The sequence below is a fragment of the Arvicola amphibius genome, chromosome 1, assembly GCF_903992535.2.
Source record: "Arvicola amphibius chromosome 1, mArvAmp1.2, whole genome shotgun sequence".
Lineage (NCBI taxonomy): Eukaryota > Metazoa > Chordata > Mammalia > Rodentia > Cricetidae > Arvicola > Arvicola amphibius.
In genome coordinates, this window is record NC_052047.1 from 34,840,178 (window position 1) to 34,857,343 (window position 17,166).

The following is a 17,166-nucleotide window of genomic DNA, read 5'->3' on the forward strand; positions in this document are numbered from 1 at the left end:
CATTAGCATGTAGACGGTGGTATTGGACTGAGAGTCGAAGGCAGTTTATTTTTAAGCTGTGAGAGTGGTTTTTGCTTTTCTCTTTCTTTTTAGAGCAGAGTCCGTTTTCCAAACAAAACACTGGCTCAATCCTAAGGTATGCAATCAATGATAGCTGCCCTGCTCCAGTTAGCCTGAGGGCGGAGAGAAGCCCCTACTGTTTTCCCCTCTGCCTCCACCTTGCTCGTGGTGGTCCATGAGGGGCTTCCCAGGACTCTGGGCTCCACTGGGTACAGTCTGAAAACCGTATCATGTTATATCTGTGCATGGCTGTTTTAGAAATGTGCTTTATAAAGGGTCAATCAGATCATCAGTGTCATGCAAGAAACTTCTGAGCATGTTTGAATTAGTGCTGCAAGATGCCATGGACACAGTAATCATGTTACATTGAAAACATTCTAAATTGGAAAGATTTGTAGAGCTTCTCCTAAAGAACTATAGTTTTCATGTATGGCGGGCCAAGTGACATTTTTACAGCATCGTTAAAGCTGCAGTTATAAACTCTGTGAAGTCTCATATCCCTCCAGTATTTGTCCAAACTAGTAACTCAGTTTTTAAAACTCAATTAAAGCCTTTTTCCTTCAGGGGATTATAACTCCTGCATAAGCTTAAAAATATGTGGCTAGGTGTGGTGGCATTTGCCTTAATCCCAGCACTCAGGAGGCAGAGGCAGGGGGAGCACTGTGAGTTTGGGGCCAGCCTGGTCTACAAAGATAGCTCCAGGCCAGCTGGGGCTACATGGTGAGACTCTTTTTCAAAAAGATGGTGGATGGATGGACAGATGGATAGATGGATGGATACATGGATAGATGGATGAGTGAGTGGGTGGGTGGGTGGGTGGGTGGATGGATGGATGGATGGGTGGGATGTATGGATGGATGGGTGGGTGGGTGGGTGGGTGGGTGGGATGGATGGATGGATGGATGGATGACTGAGTGGGTGGGATGGATGGATGGATGGATGGATGGATGGATGGATGGATATTAAGTCGATACAAATATGCCACATCCAAGAGACTACTGACACTTACCTTTGCCATGACCCTGTTATATTCCTTCCAGAGCATCCATATCTTAGAATGCACCAGATTTACCCCCCAGGACCACACTATAGGGAACACAACATAGGAGGCCTAAAAATGTTCCCAGACACAGCCCTCTCTGTTGACAGTTATTGTTAGAGAAGATTTGGGATTTTAGTGGCTATCTGTAAAATTTATTCATGATTGTTCAAAGACAGTGTTGTTTGGGTACCAGCATTTGCATTCCTCTTCAGAATAATAATTCTAATACTGTGGTTTCTTTCAAGAACCGCTTACTGGTACCTTGTTACTGAATACAAGACAAAAGGTGACACAGGATAGGGAAGGCCAAGTTCCTCAACAATCAGAAGTTGAGAGGATTGAGATGTGGGGGCTGGAGTCCTGGCAGCCCCCCCCTCCGCTCTTGACCCACTTTGTGGACTACAGCACCTCCTCTTCTCTCTTCATCACCGCCTGAGAGAATTTACAGTTGTCTCATTCTGCAGATGCCAAGCTTGACCTCTTTTGTTTTCCTTTGGAGGACAGGCCCTATATCCAGACTCAGCGTGACACTTATGAAACCGCTTCAGGTGTGCGCTCCATGGTGTAAAATCAGATTACTTTAAAACAAACTTAAGTTTCGATCCATTTATTTATATGCTCAGGGAGAATTAAAAGTAACAATAATGAGAAGGTTTTGAAGTTGATTGGTGATTGTCTCTATGAAGTTTCTTGCCTTCTTAATGTAACCTGTCTCTTTCATTTTATTCTACTATTTCTAAGACACATAAATTACTTTTACCTTAACCTCGTTTGATGCTGACATATATATATATATATATATATATATGTATTCTTTAAAATTAATATTTCCCTGGTGATAAAAATTTTGTCTTTTATTTCAAGTCGTGGCTTGGGAAATGCATTTTTCGAAGTGAACGTTTGAGCCAGGGGATCCTTTATGAGCTGGGGAGTGAAATCAGACTGCTGTAGTGTGGGTAGCATCTTGCCCTGCTTTGTCTTCTGTGATTAATGTAAATCATCCAGTAGACTGAAGCTTCACTCTGGCAGTGACCATAATTACCATATTCATCACCCTGTCCCCAGTGCTTGACTGTCTGGCCTGTGTAAATCACTCAGTAAATATTTGATGAATAAATGAATTATTCAATTAAGTAAATGATGCAGAAACTAGCGCCTAATAAGTGCTTTCCTAATGAAAGCCTGCCCCCTAGTTCTGATTTCACGTGTGCTATCCAAGCACTGATGACCTGGGCAGCAAAGGTGCCACCACTAAGGATCAATAGAGGCGTGTGTTAGAAAAGGACCAGGTCATTCTTTCTTTAGAAATATAGGCCCGTCCATTTTTTAAATTCTCTTCCATGTTACTTATAAGAAGATGGTTAAAGACACTCAGCAGCAAATGCTTGGTCTCTGACATGTGGTGGACTCTGAAGCATAGCAATAGGAGTGGATTAAAAACCTCTGCTTCCCATTCAGTAACTGGGGAGGAAGAGCACACTGAGAGAGAGAGAGAGAGAGAGAGAGAGAGAGAGAGAGAGAGAGAGAGAGAGAGAGAGAGAGAGAGAGAGAGAGAGAGAGAGAAGAATGTAATTCTAGACAGGGTTTAGAGCCCGGGCACTGAGACAAGGTCTTATGATGGAATATCAAAGTCATGAACTTTTATTGATATTGTTCTCCTTTATTTTTTCCCCAAAAATGTAGTTGATATTTTGAGGATATTTATAGATTGCCTTAATGTGGTACGATGTAGACCAACCGTGACATTCATGTCACTGATTCCAACAGTCTTGTGCCCTTGGCAGCGTGTAGCCAGAAGTGCCTTCGAGAATTCCTAGAGAAATAGCGAACTTAATGGAAAACAGGACTTCTCTTGAGTGCTGCTGGCTGCCAGGTTCAGAGACTTTTGAATTACAATGGAATGCCTCTCCAGATAAAACTACCACGTCTATTCTTGGTGGCTGCAAACGCCACTTTCATTTGCCCCAACCGCTATATGAAAGGTTATATGATGTCCTAGTGACCGTGGGGTTTAGAATTCCAGTAGTTTCCTGTTTTACTATTTGCTTGAGAACATTTGCAGCTTGGCAGCCCATCTGCCTGTCAACCCTGCCCCTTTCAAGCAGTTACTAAGCTTCAGATCTTCTACTCTTTGCCTGATTTTTTCCCCTCAGGGTCAGGGATCAAACTCACAGCTTCACACGTGCCAGTCAGGCTACAGCATCCCGAACCCCAACTCTGCGATACCCTGAGTTGTCTAGAGCTCCCTAGAGTGGATGTACAAGATGGTTGTCCATTAGGATGGTCAGGAAAATGTTGGAACTTCTGACTACATTCATCTCATCTTTTTTATAATTCACCATGCATATAATTTTTAATATTTTGAGCAAGTATGTTACTCAAGATTTTTTCCTAATATACTATACAAAAACAGTTTGGGATGATCTATCTAATTTCATTCCCCCAGAAGAATCCTATTAAATCCGTAATTTTACTCTCTTTCTTGCTGTTGAGAAAGTAGATTCCCGGGTAATTTAAGTTACTTGATACAGGACATAGATCCATGTTAGTCAGCAGAACAGGGATTGAAAACAAAGTTCTGTCTTAATTCCAGTCTCATGTTAAAAGTCCATATATTAGACTGCCAACTTGGTTTAGAAGAAAACAGAGTGTGTAAAAATATTGGAGACTTGAAAAATCAAACATAATCAAGTGGCAGTTGCATAATCATTAGCACAGCATTTGGGAAGGACTGGGCATCAAGTTACTTGGGAGTTTTCCACTTAGCAAGTGAGGCAGCCCCTGCTCATTGTGGTATACTCTTAAAATAGATACATAGGTAGATGGATGGATGGATGGATGGATCCACTACTCTCTGTGGTATACTCTTAAATTAGATAGGTAGATGGATGGATGGATGGATGGATGGATGGATGGATGGATGGATGGATGGAACCCCTACTCTTAAAATAGATGGATGGATAGATAGATAGATAGATAGATAGATAGATAGATAGATAGATAGATAGAAGACATACGATTTTCGTGATTTTCCCCTTCAACTTATGACCTTAGTTCGAATGCTCGTAGTTTCCTGCCATTTCTGGTAACATGCTCTCCGTTTCTGGTATGACAGCTCCCTTCTTAAAAGCACTCCATGGTAGACTTTCCACACTGGGCATCACTGTCTTCTGACCCAGATAAGATAGATGAGTTGTTTTGGAGAGCTACACCCAATTGCTTCTCAAAGTTTGATTCTTTTCAGCTGGGTGTGTGAAGTTCTGGCCCTATTTGCTAAGTTCTTAGTTTTATGAGTTCAAATGTGATTTCTGTTCAAAAAAAAAATTCAAGTTAAAACCTTTTTCTTGGCCTTGGAAGAATTAACCAGTTGCATGATGTCTCCAGAAGCAGCCAACAAGTCGTTCCAGTGACCTCATGTCCTTGGTTTTAGTACTGTAGCCCAGCTTACACTAAAAGGGAAAGACATAGGAGCTCCCTTATAACTGAAACTGCAACATGGCGTGCTAACGGATGCTGAGAAGAAAATTCCCAGAGGCCCCTGCTTCTGCATAGTACAGAACACAGAGAAGCCTGCCTGGCCCTGAGAAGCAGTTTGTGGTATAGCTCTGAGCATTCCAGCCACATCCAGATCCCAGCATGATTACAGTTAAAACTGAAAAACAGTGGCCTCTTAACTGACCCCTGAGTCACCAAGCTTCACAGGTTGGCCACTTGTGAACTTTCTAGAATGCAGATCTGATCTCATGCCTCCGTTACTGAAAATTCTCCCCCACATGCCCTTTTGGCTTTGTAATTACCATAATACATGGGCCCTTCATCCTTCCTTCCCTGGGGCCTCTGGTCTCATATTCCTCCCCACCATGCTACATTGCGTGTATTGTTCTTGTACTGGATAAATGACAGCTTCTCAAACAAGATCTGCTTCCTCGCGGCCCTGTCTTTGCATGTGTAACCTGTAATTAGCATCCCTTTTGTTTCTTCACCTCTCCTGGCTGTTTTCCTAACTCTTGGTTCAGTGTTTGGGGTTAGAGGAATTCAAGCTTGTTTCATATAGAGTTTGTTTTGTTATTTTGCTTTTGAAGTAGCCATGCTAGCCTGGTACTTCTTTCCTGTGATCATCATTAATGATCATTTGTAAGTACAGAGTGCTAAAACATCCGTGCGTGTGTGTGTGTGTGTGTGTGTGTGTGTGTGTGTGTGTGTGTGTTCAAGGATGTATATGTGGACAGTCTTGGATGTTTTTCCTCACATGGTCTCTCGCTAGCTTGGAGCTTACTTGGTTGGGCTAGACTGGCTGGCCAATAAGCCCCAGGGATCCTCTTGCCTCTGCCTCCCCAAGCACTGGGATTAGAAACACGCATCACCCAACTTCACCCAACTCTTTTTTTAGTTTTACTTTTAGTGTTTCACATGGGGATCCAGCTCAGGTCCTCCTGCCTGCTCAGCAAGCACTTTATCAAGGAGCCATCTCCTCAGTCCCCAGACATAGCATTCCTGTAATGTGATGCAATGTTTCTCCGGTGCTAACTCTAGATTGTAGTTAAGAAGCCTTTCCTGGAGTTTAGGATTGCACGGAGGGGAAAGGACCTGGGAATGGAAGACTTGAAGCTAGGCCTAGGAGGAAGGCAGATGCAAAGCAAGCAAACAGCCAGCGTATTCAAGCAAGAAGACTCAGGTGCAGAGAGGGGCAACCATAAACCTTCTGCATCCACAGATCTGCTAATGCCAGATCAACGGCCGCATCCACCCTCTGCCCATTTCTGTTGTAGCACAGCCCTCTCCATTTGTTTACCTACCGTCTTTGGCACTTTTTTTGTTATCATGATAGAGTTAAGTTGCTGCAGAGAATTGTGACCCTTCAAACCCTGAACTATTTATTATTGCTTAGAGAAAGGCAGGTTGGCAATCTGGCTCTGACCAGCAGATTTTTTTTTCAACCTTAGTGGAGGTTTTATTGTTTATGATTTTATAGACAGCCATATAATAGACTTTTCAATAGTCAAAAATGTCCTTTCAGAGAGACGAAATCAAGTTCTATCTGATGGCTCACACCTTTAATCCAGCTCTTAGAAAGCAGGTGGATCATTGAGCTGGCAGCCAGGCTTGTCTCCATAGAGAGTTCCAGAAGTTGTTATAATGAGGTTCTCAAATCAGCAACACTATGGGGAACTGCACATTCCCAGGCCTCCTACAAGCCCCGATCAATGAGAAATCCTAGGTGCGGAGCCCAGGGTGTGCCACTGCGCCCCTAGCAGTTCTAATGCCTGCCAAGGTGAGAGCAAGGCAGGCAGAGGTTAAAGGAAACAGACATTTCCAGTAAGTTTTTTTTTTTTCCCCGTTTTGAGATAGGATCTCACTCTCAAACTCCCTACATTAGCCCCACCTAGTCTCAGATCCACAGCAGGTCCTCCGGCCTCGGTGTCCTGAGTGCTGAGATTACAGTCATCAGCCACCAGGCTGGCTTGCTTGAAAAATTATAAGTCCACGATGGAAGGAACTCACAATTGTATCCCCGTATCTCGCTCTGATCTCCCTGCGTGGTATCATGAGTGAATGAATTAATGAAGAGTGAATGAATGAGTGAAAGCGGACACGAGTGTGCCTGTGTGAAGGAGCTAATCCCTAAACGTGAAACCGGATCTACATGTGTAAGAGGGAGTCAGGCATGATTCACCTACCAGGATGACTGAGAACGGCACAGAAAAGCATCTTCAGGAGCAGAGTACTGCTCAAGGCAAGTGTTTAAGGGACCGATGTCGAGTCGGATTCCATCCCGCTTGGCTCCTCTGGGTGCGTTGCTCTGTTGCTCTCCTGATGTCTCCACCTGCTCCTCTCTGAATCCAGATGGTGTATTTGACCCCCTGAAGTCAATAACTCCGATCGCAAATGGGAACCATTTTCGGGTATCTGTAGCCTTCTCTCTGCTTTTGGCCATGCCGGGAGCTTCTCCATCCTGGCTGTCCTACCTTCAGCCTCTTTCACACTGACCTTGGGGCCCCTGTGTCTTGCTTGGTTATGTCTGTGTTTCCTCCAGGGGTAAAGCTCTGCATATCAATATTGTATCTTTGTCTTCAGAGAAACGGATGCCCAAGCAGACCATGCTGCTTTCAGAAGTGCGAGTTGACATGAGTGTGATTATTGTATTGTTCTCATTTGAAAACATAACACAAATACGGTATCTAAGCACTGATGACCTACTTACTAATATGAACATGCAGGTCACATTGGAAGCCTGTTACTTGGTAAAGTATAAATACATTGGGGAACAAAAAAAAAAAAACAATGTTTCTATATCCACCTTAATATGTGCTACTGGAATATATTTGGAGTTTTTAAAGATTCTATATGAAAGTTTTTGCTTTCACTAGGGTAGAAATTTTGCATTTATCTCCCCTTTTTAAAAAAAAGAGACTACATACTTTATAAACATCTAAAGAAAAAATGAGGTTTTGAGGGCTTTTGTAGGTAATTAAGTATTATTTCACGACTTTTCTGTGATAACTAAACGCACATTATGTCAAAGAGTCATCAACCTGGCCCTTTCTAACTTTTGGCATGATGACATTTTGAAAGGAAAATTAGCGTTTAGGCTTTTTTTTTCATTCCATGAATACCATGGGAATTTCCTGGTGTTTCAACACATTCTGAATATGTAATTCCCACAGTGGCCATTAATGGCCATCTGTGTAAGGTAATACATATTTGGGATGAAATTGATTACCGCCTGAACACTTTGGTGCCACGATCAGGAAACGCACGCAAAGTTCACATCTTTTCTGTTCTAATGACGGCTGTGTAGCTAAAGATATTAATTTCCGAAAGCAAAACAGCCTATCAGTCAAGATCCTAATCTCACAATGAAGGCCGAGAGGAAGGAAAGGCGTCTGCAGAGCCCTCCACTCATGGTGGGGACTGCGGTGCTCAGGGCACTCAGGATAAAGGGACACAGCGGCCTCTGCGGTGCAGTGTGTCTTCACACCTGGGTTAGGACCACTGTCGTTTTTCTGAAGGCTCAGAACTGGTCATGACACCTGTAGAAACTCCTGAGAGAACAGCCGCCATCCGCACACCACGCTGGCCTGCTCATCACCTTTCCCCACATCCATGACTGGCCCTACATCCCTGTTTCTTTATATTATTTGTACTGAGGTTAAAATATTTTCCTTTGCCGTATAAAACCAGACTCTTGCCTTTTTTCAAACAGGATTTCTTCATGATCTCTCCGGTGAAGTCATTTTATTTTTATAGCTTTGTGTGTGGTAATTTGTACCTATATACTTTCTGAGCTCATTTCCCCCCCCCCCCGAGAGTAGAGCTGGGAACTACACAAATATGTGTGTTTATACGGTTCTCATGGCTGTGTCCCCTATCTTGACTCACACCAATTATCTAGTTACCCAGTGTTTTGTGAAACACATTACGAAAGGTAATCTTTTTCTAGTTTAGAAACTTTCAAGGCTTTGTCTCTGAACAATCTCTGTGGTTATTAAAAGACCTTATCAAGCCCCCATAGAAAATTTAAAATTTGAACACAGCTCTGTCTTCATCCTCGAGAGGATATGAGCCGGAATGATGTAACGGCAAATGCCGGAAAGTAGATGCAAGAGCTGATGGAGGCACTGTGCGCACGTTGGGATACAGCAACAGTGATGCTGCCTTGCTGACAGCGAGCCTTTCTGCCTCTTCTCCTTGACCTCGGGGTATGATAGATTTCAAATCTGCTTCCTGTTAGAGATAGTAAAATAATACTGTCTTCTTTAAAAAAAAAAAAAAAGGGAGATACACCTTCCCATTTTCTGTGTCATATACTAAGTGTCATACCAGGTGTGTCTGGCTGCTCAGGGGACTTGGAACATACTGACAATTAAGAGGTCTCAATGGTAGCAATATTTTGGAACATTTGGGTTTGGATAGTGAACATACCCAATGGTTAATCTCAATATCATTTGGATGCAAAGATAAAGGATGTGATCCTGTATTTCAGCAAGCCTTCCAGAATCCCACATTCTAACACCTAATGGTAACACAGTCAGACATGTTTGGGACCAAAAGTGTTTCAGAGTTGCTTCTTGTTGTTGCTGCTGCTGCTGTTGTTGTTGTTGTTGTTGATTTGGTTTGGTTTTCGTCCCAGGTTTGCGACTTTGTCTACATAATGAGATTCTTCAGAAATGAGACCCAAATCTAAATATGGAATTCATTTCTTTCATATATCCCTCACTTACAAGTCTGAAAGTAATTTTGTGTTATAACTGTCCGCATCTTGTTGTACCTACACTCTGAGTGCCACCTGTTACCCGAGGTCATGTAGGATTTCCTTCCTGCTTGTGGCATCTTGTTGGTGCTCAAAACACATGCAGATTGTGTGTCGTTTCAGACTTTTCCATGGTATGTGTTCAATCTGTATGGTACGTGAAAACATGTAAGAGTTAGCTGAACTCTGAGCAGAAAGGGAAAAGAAGCAGTAACTTTGAGTTTGGCTTTGTTGTATAAGTCAGGTGTCACTAGAGGAGGGACTGAAGAAGGTGAAGGGCTATAACTATAAACATACCATGCAAGCACCTTTCATACACTTGGCCTCTGTGTGTCCCTTGTGGAAGAGGCTATTGATGAGCTAATCTTAGCACTCAGTCCCACCCATCCCTCTGCCTTGACATATCCTCCATGGAGGCTAGAAAAACTAAATGCATAATTCGTGACAGCCCTATAACATAGGCTGGCCAACTGGCTTTCTTTGGAAGTATGTTGGAATGTGTAGAAACAGTTGTTTTCCAAATGAGAAGCAGATAGATTTGCTGTTGACTTCTTGTTCTTGCCTTCGGAATAGCCATTTCAGTTGTTCCCAGGGCAGCCGCTCTGAGACATTAGGAAATGAATTGTGGAGTTGAATGTGGAGATGTGGCTGAGTTCCCAGTCACTACCTACCTCAAGCCTGCTTATGGAAGGAAAACCAAACCTTCCCATTTTAGTCATTGTTAGAGTTTCCTATTGCCACTAGAAGCACCCCGGGCTGATGCAGGCATAAACTACATGCAAGTCTGGCATGTGCTCACAACATGTCTTACTGTCTTCCTGTTAAGTCTTGGTGGTTCTTGAGATGTTACATAATAATCAGATCTGTCTTGATTATTGCATTTCTTATGATAATCTGTATTCAGTAACCCTTCACTGTTGTACTTGTTTTGAAAAACCATAAGCTTAATGAATATGTGTGTTCTCATGGCTCCATTAGCCAACCATTCCTCTATCTCCCTCCCTCTCCATGGGCCTTATTCTCTGAGCTACAATATTGGATGTGGATTCACTCTGCTGTCACATCCAAACACTTAAGCAAAAGGAAGGGTTGGGTGTCTCTCATTTTAAATCAAAAGCTGGAGGCTATTAAACTAAGCAAGGAAAGTATATCTAAAGCCAAGAAAGGCTGAAAGTTGGTCTTTTTCACCAAATAGCCAAGTTGTGACTATCATTCTTAAAGGAAGTTAAAGTCCAGTTCCAATGAACACATGAATGATACAAAAGCAAAACAATATCCTGACAGTGATGTGGAGAGCGTCTTTGTGGTTTGTAAGAGATCAAACCTGCTAAAGCATTCGTCTGAGCCAAAGCCTAATTCAAAGCAAGCTCTTGGCATGGGTGGGTCCGTGACCTAGAATTCTCACTCTCAAAACACAGCCCTTAACCTCTTCAGTTCTGTGAAGGCAGATGGGGGTGAGGAGAGGAGTTCAAAGCCAACAGGTTGGCTCAAGTGCTTTAAATGAAGAGACCACCTCGGTGCGTGGAAGTTCCAAGTCACCCAGCAAATGCTGATGCAAGGGCTGCAACAAGGTATCCAGAAGGTCTAGGAGAAGTAGTTGATGAAGACTTCTATATGAGCAAACAGATTTTTAGTGAGGATCAAGCGAGCTTCTAATCAGAAAAAGAAGCCACCCAAAGCATTCAAAGCTAGAGAGTAGAAATCAATGCCTGACTTCTAAGGGACAAATTGGGTCAATACAGCTGGTAGCTAAGGTAGACCAGTACTCATTTACCATTCTGGAAGTCTTTGGGCCTTCAAGGGTGATACTACAGTGAATCTCCTCTGCCTATGTTCTGTATATGGAACAGCAAAGCCTGGGTGACATATCTGTTTATAACATGGCGTGCTGGACATTTGATACCCATTACTGAGGCATACAGCTTGGGGAAAAAATAATTTAAAATATTATTACTCATTGACAGTGCACCTGGTCAGCCAATGATTTTAACAGATTTATAAACATAAGAAGATTAATGTTTTCATGCCTGCCAGCACGACATTTACTCTGCAGCCCACAAATCAAGGAGCAAGCACAGCTTTTAAGGCTTATTACTTAAGAAATACTTTCTGTAAAGGATGTGGGTGTAATAGTGATTCTCTGATGGATCTGGGTAAATTGAAAGCCTTTCAGAAACAATTCACCATCCTAGATGCCTAGATCCAATTCACTGAATGAGGGAAAAATAACAAAACATTAAAGGACCATGGAGACGGGTGGTTCCAGCCCTCTGAGATTCCTCTCAGGGATTCAAGACTTTCGGGAAGGGAGTAACTGCATATGTGGTGGGCATAGCAAAAGAACTGGAGCTGCAAATAAATTTCTCTAGTCGTATGATAAAACTTTAATGGATAAGGGGAAAAAACACAAGTAAACAAAACAAAACTGCTTTCTTGCAGTGGGATCTATTGCCAAGGAAGATGCTATGAAAATTGTTGAAATAATAGCAGAAGATTTAGAATGTTCTAGAAACTTGTTTGGGAAGACAGTGGCAAGGTTTGAGATGATTGAGTCCAACTTTGAAAAAGTTCTACTGTGGATAAAAGACTGTCAAACAGCATTGCATGCTGCCGAGAAAACAGTGCATGGAATGAATTGACCACGTGGCAGATGTCATTGTCTTATTTTAATTGGCAAGCCTCCTCAGCTGACATGTCAGGAGCTATCAGCCAGATGCTTCCCTGGCAAAAGCATGTTGATCCTAAAGGCTCAGGTGACCATTAATATTTTTTAGCAATAAAGTATCTTGAATTAAAATACTTGCCTTGTTTTTTCATACATGAAGGTATTGCATACTGCATAGTATATATAGTGTAGTATAGGCATAAGATATATCTTCTAAAAAAAAGTTCATGTGACTTGCTTCATTAGGCTTTTGACTGTGTTATTATGTTAGGGTTTCTGTTGCTGTGAAGAGACACCATGACGACAGCAGCTCTTATAAAGGAAATGCATTTAGTTGGGGTGGCTTACATCTTCAGAGGTTTAGTCCATTGTCGTCATAATGAGACGTGGTGGTGTGCAGGCAGACGTGGTGCTGGAGGAGTAGCCAAGTGTCCTACGTCGTGACTTGCAGGCAACAGGAAGTGGTTTGTCTCCCTGGGCATGGCTTGAACATATGAATCCTCAAGGCCCACCTCCACAGTGACACACTTCCTCCAACAAGACCCTACATACTCCGACAGGCCACACCTCCTAATAGTGCCACTCCCTTTGGGGGCCATTTTCTTTCAACCCACCACAATTGTGGCGTTTCAGAATCAAACTCGCAGCATCCCTGAGGTTTGAGTCAATTCACTATATGAGATTTTATGTGAAAGATAGTGCCCAGTACACTAGAGTCCTGTGATGAGCTCACCTTCCAGCACACAAATCTAAAGCCATGGGGAAAACACTCAACCTGGGTTTTCTTAGAGACCCATGCTGTCGCTCAGCATGTTCATTCTGTTTCAGCATGTTTCAGCATGTCGCTCAGCATGTTCATTCATGTTCGGTTCTGTTTGCGTGTGTTTCCTGACACTGCGTCAAAGTGAAATTTAATCTCTTTTTAAACAGGTCAAGATCGTTTCTCCCTGATCTGTTTCCAGTAGCCACCTACTCCTTTTTAGCCGACTTTTTAGTGCCCCTCCTTTAGGGAGTGGGGGTCAGGTTTGTTTTTATTTTATGAATCAGATCCTTTCTTTAGAAAGAGTTAAGGTAATCCAGCTTCAGGGAATGTCATTCTCAGCCAAAAACAACTGGATTAAAGTCAAGGATCCTTAAGAAAGAAAACAACAGGATAGTTGGGATTTATGCCCAAATCCTTGAGTTACCTTTGTCTCTGATTTGAACATATTTCACATTTTGTTCTTAACCAATAAAGTAGTTTTCCCCTTCAAATTTGTAACACTTTTTTCCCCCCAGAATCTTCAGCTACTTGGAGCTACAGCCATCGAGGATAAATTACAAGACCAGGTGCCTGAAACTATAGAAACTCTCATGAAAGCTGACATCAAAATATGGATCCTGACTGGGGACAAGCAAGAAACCGCCATCAATATTGGTAATTCACCCCACTCAAATTTTAAATCCTGGTACCTTCTAACAGGCCAATGTGTTTTAATAAGATGAATTAAAGATGTGCTAAAAACCCTGAGACTGGGAACACTGAAGACAGGGACTTTTGTCATGAGATAGTTAATCTGAACAGATTGAAGAAGGACAGGGCTGTTGGAAAAATAACAAAGCCAGTCTCAGTGGACCCTGGACCCCTTGCAAGGAGCCCCACCTCTTGACCTGGAGCAGGTACATGACATCATTGCCCTTTCCCCTAGGGAACGTCTCAACTTTATGTGAATTCTTATATCTAATGTACTTAACTCTATCAGACTGAAATGTGTGAAAGGGTAACTTCTAAAAAAGCCTCTTCCTATTCCAGAAAGGAGATTATCTCAGACTGTCCCAAGGGTGGTGTCTGGCTAGTTTCATATCAGCTTGACACACAGTAGAGTTATCTGGGAAGAGGGATGTTGCAGAATATTTGTTTAACTATGGAAAGATGTGTTTCTCTTTTACCTCGCCTGTCTAAGGCACCTGATTGATTTAATAAAGAGCTGAATGGCCAATATTGAGGGAGGAAGTATAGGAGAGACTTTGGGCAGGGAGAGTAAGGAGTAGGAGGAATTTAGGCTCGAAGAGAGGAAAGAAATGAGACACCAGGGAAACACAAGAGGCCAGACAGACAGACACATGGCAAGAAAGTAGGACATACTGACTGAAAGAAAGATAAAAAGCCCTGAGGCAAAATGTAGATAAATAGAGACAGGTTAAATTAAGTTAAAAGAGCTAGTGGGACAAGCCTAAACAAAGACCAAGCATTCATAGCTAATAACAAGTCTCTGTGTCTTCATTTGGGAGCTGGTTGGCAGCCCAAAGAAAAACTTCTGACTTGGGAGAAATGTTGCTTGAGAAAACGCCTCCATCAGTTTGCCTGTAGACAAGGCTGTAGGGCATTTTCTTGAGGAATGATTGATGTGGGAGAGCCTAGCCTGCTGGAGTTGCTGCCCTGGCCCACAGTCCTAAATAATGTAAGAAAACAGACTGAGCACGCCATGGGTAACAAGCATAAGCAGTGTTCCTCCACATCCTCTGACGCAGTTCCTGCGTCGAGTTCCTGCCCTGACTTCCTTAGAAGATGGGTTGTGACATAGAACTGAAAAGGGAAATAAACCCTTTTCTCCCCAAGCTGCTTTTGGTCAAGGTATTTATCACAGCACTGGGAACTTAACACAGACTGATGGTAAGAGAAGTAGAAACTATTAACCAAGATACCTAGTCCAAGGGCTAGTGTCTCCCTGTGCCTCTCACTCAACCGAGCCACCTTCTGGGGAGGGAACGCACTTCCCACTTCTGCTTTCTCACCTGCTGAAATAAACCCTGACACCTTGCTTGCTACACCTGTCCCCCAGTGTGATTTCTTCTGGAACACAAGAGCTGAGGTCGCAGCTGTAGCTGGGGTCAGAGAGAGCACGGGAGGAGGCCACCTCTCCTCATCCATAACAAGATATTTTAAGACGTGATATCCCAAGGCTCTCAGTGTGTGATGTTATTAGGCTCACCTATTTGTTTACTTGTGGCCCCAAGGCCCCCCCTTTAAAGTCGCAGTGGTTTTGTGTACCACCAGACCAGCTCGTACAACCACGCATGCACTCTCAGACGCTGCATCTTGCTGGTGGAACAAGTGATCCATCAGTGGCCTATGAATGTAACATTTCTGCAGCTGCCTTTCAGAGTCGAGAAACTGGACCAGTGGTGTGTTTATGTGCTAGATCTACTTGCTGTGGCCGGAAGTTGTTCCGGACATACGGCTGTCAGTTCACTTTCATTCTACAGTCAGTTCCCAATCTTTTGCAGTGCTTGTGTTAGTCCCCTCAAGCTGCTATACGAGTATCACAGACAACAGAAATGTATTTCTCACATTTTGGGGAAATAAAAAAACTGAAATTTGAGGCAATATAAGACCTACTCAGACCAGCCATGGCAGGCCACTTCATTTAACTTTAATTACCTCCTCAAAGGGCATGTCCATGAGTCCGTGTCCACAGTGGGGAGAGTCAAGGCTTCAGCACATACATTGGAGGATGCAAGAAGACAAAATGTGATTCGTAATACAAGTCTCACAAAGAGGAAAGTATTTGGTGCTCTTCAAAACCTGTAATGCTAATAATACGGAAAAGGAAAACTTTTTTTCCAGGTTCAGTAACCATGGATGGATGGGCCAAACACTGTAAGACATAGATTCACTTCTATATACTGATCATGCACATTACATACAAAACTTCCCCAGAATTGAACATGAATGTTATACATAGCATGGAACCACACCCTTAGAAGGTTATTGTTAAGATCTCTTCATCTCAAGTACATTTAGCTAACAGTACATTTTAGTTTTAGCAGTCACCCTAAATTGTCCTTAAAATATAAAAACTATACCATAAACATATACTAAATTTGTATTAGGGCTCTCTAAAGGAACAGAATTTGTAGAATGAATATATATATATATATGTTTATATTTATATATATAATTCTTCTCTGATCATTACATATTATATATGTTACATATACTAAATATATATTCATAGTATATAGTTAGTATATTATATATATATATATATATATTCATTCTTAAAGTTTTGTTCCTCTAGATATAGAGATACAGATATATAGGTATATAGGAATTTATTAAGATGCATTACAGATGTGGTCCAACTAGTCCAACAACGACTGTCCCCAATGGAGAGTCCAAGCATTCAGTAGTTGTTCAGTCCAGCCCACAAGGCTGGGCGTTTCCGTTGGTCTTCAGTACATAACAGAATCCCAAAGAAGTGGGCTCCGATGCCAGTAAAGGAGTGAACTTGCTATCGAGGGTGAGAGCAAGCAGGCAAAAAGCTTCCTTCTTCCATGTCCTTCATCTAAGCTGCCAGTAGACTGTATGGCCAAGATTAAATGTGAAATCTTCCTACCTCAAATGATCCATGTTAAACATGGGTCTTCCCACTTCAGATGATTTAATTAAGAAAAAAGTCTCTCACAGGTGTACCCAGCTGCTTGGGTTTTAGTTAATTCCAGTTGTAGTCAAGTTGACAACCAGGAATAGCCATCACAAAGTCCGTGTAAGTAGTAGAGATTCTATTTATTGAATTTTTTTAGGTTAGCATACAAGCAATGGGCAGGCACAGGCTCAGCCTGGCCTACTGGGTGAGCTCCAAACCAGTGAGAGGTAGATGGCACTTGAGGGATGGCACTTGTGGTCAGCCTCTAGCCCTGCATGCATGTGCATACATGTGCATACACACACACACGTCATATGGGAGGAGAAAGGGTATATCAGGAAGAACTTGCAGAAGGTGACGTTTGAGGAAAGACCTGGAAGAGGAAGAAGGAGTTTGCTGTGGGTGGCAAGGCAGCTGTTGCCCTCTGCTGCAGAGGGAGCCCCAGTGCTGAGGGGGGAGCCAGACAAGATGGCAGTGCCAGGCCTTGAAAGACTCTGGGTTTGCTCTGCGTGACAGGGAAGGCATAGGATGATATTCCATAGGGAGAGACGTGATGGGCTTCCTGTGGACACAGACTGAGTACAGAGTGACGTCAGTCTTGAGAAGCCAGCAAAGAAGCAGAGTAGCCACAGTGACCCAGGGGTGTGTAATGGTGGCTTTGACCAAATGGCAATGATGAGAGGTAGCTGGTATTCCAATTTTTAAAATAGTTTCTTTTATTGAAAAGAGAATTTTTCTC

General features: G+C 42.7%; 1 protein-coding gene across 2 annotated transcripts in view; it reads left to right on the forward strand.

The window, feature by feature from the left end:
- Positions 1-17,166, forward strand: part of Atp8a1 (ATPase phospholipid transporting 8A1) — a 213,162-nt gene that overhangs the window by 109,093 nt on the left and 86,903 nt on the right. For both annotated transcript variants that reach the window (XM_038327824.2, XM_038327841.1), the window contains one exon: positions 13,297-13,435. In XM_038327824.2, the coding sequence (XP_038183752.1) occupies positions 13,297-13,435 (139 nt within the window). The remainder of the gene's footprint in view (positions 1-13,296; positions 13,436-17,166) is intronic.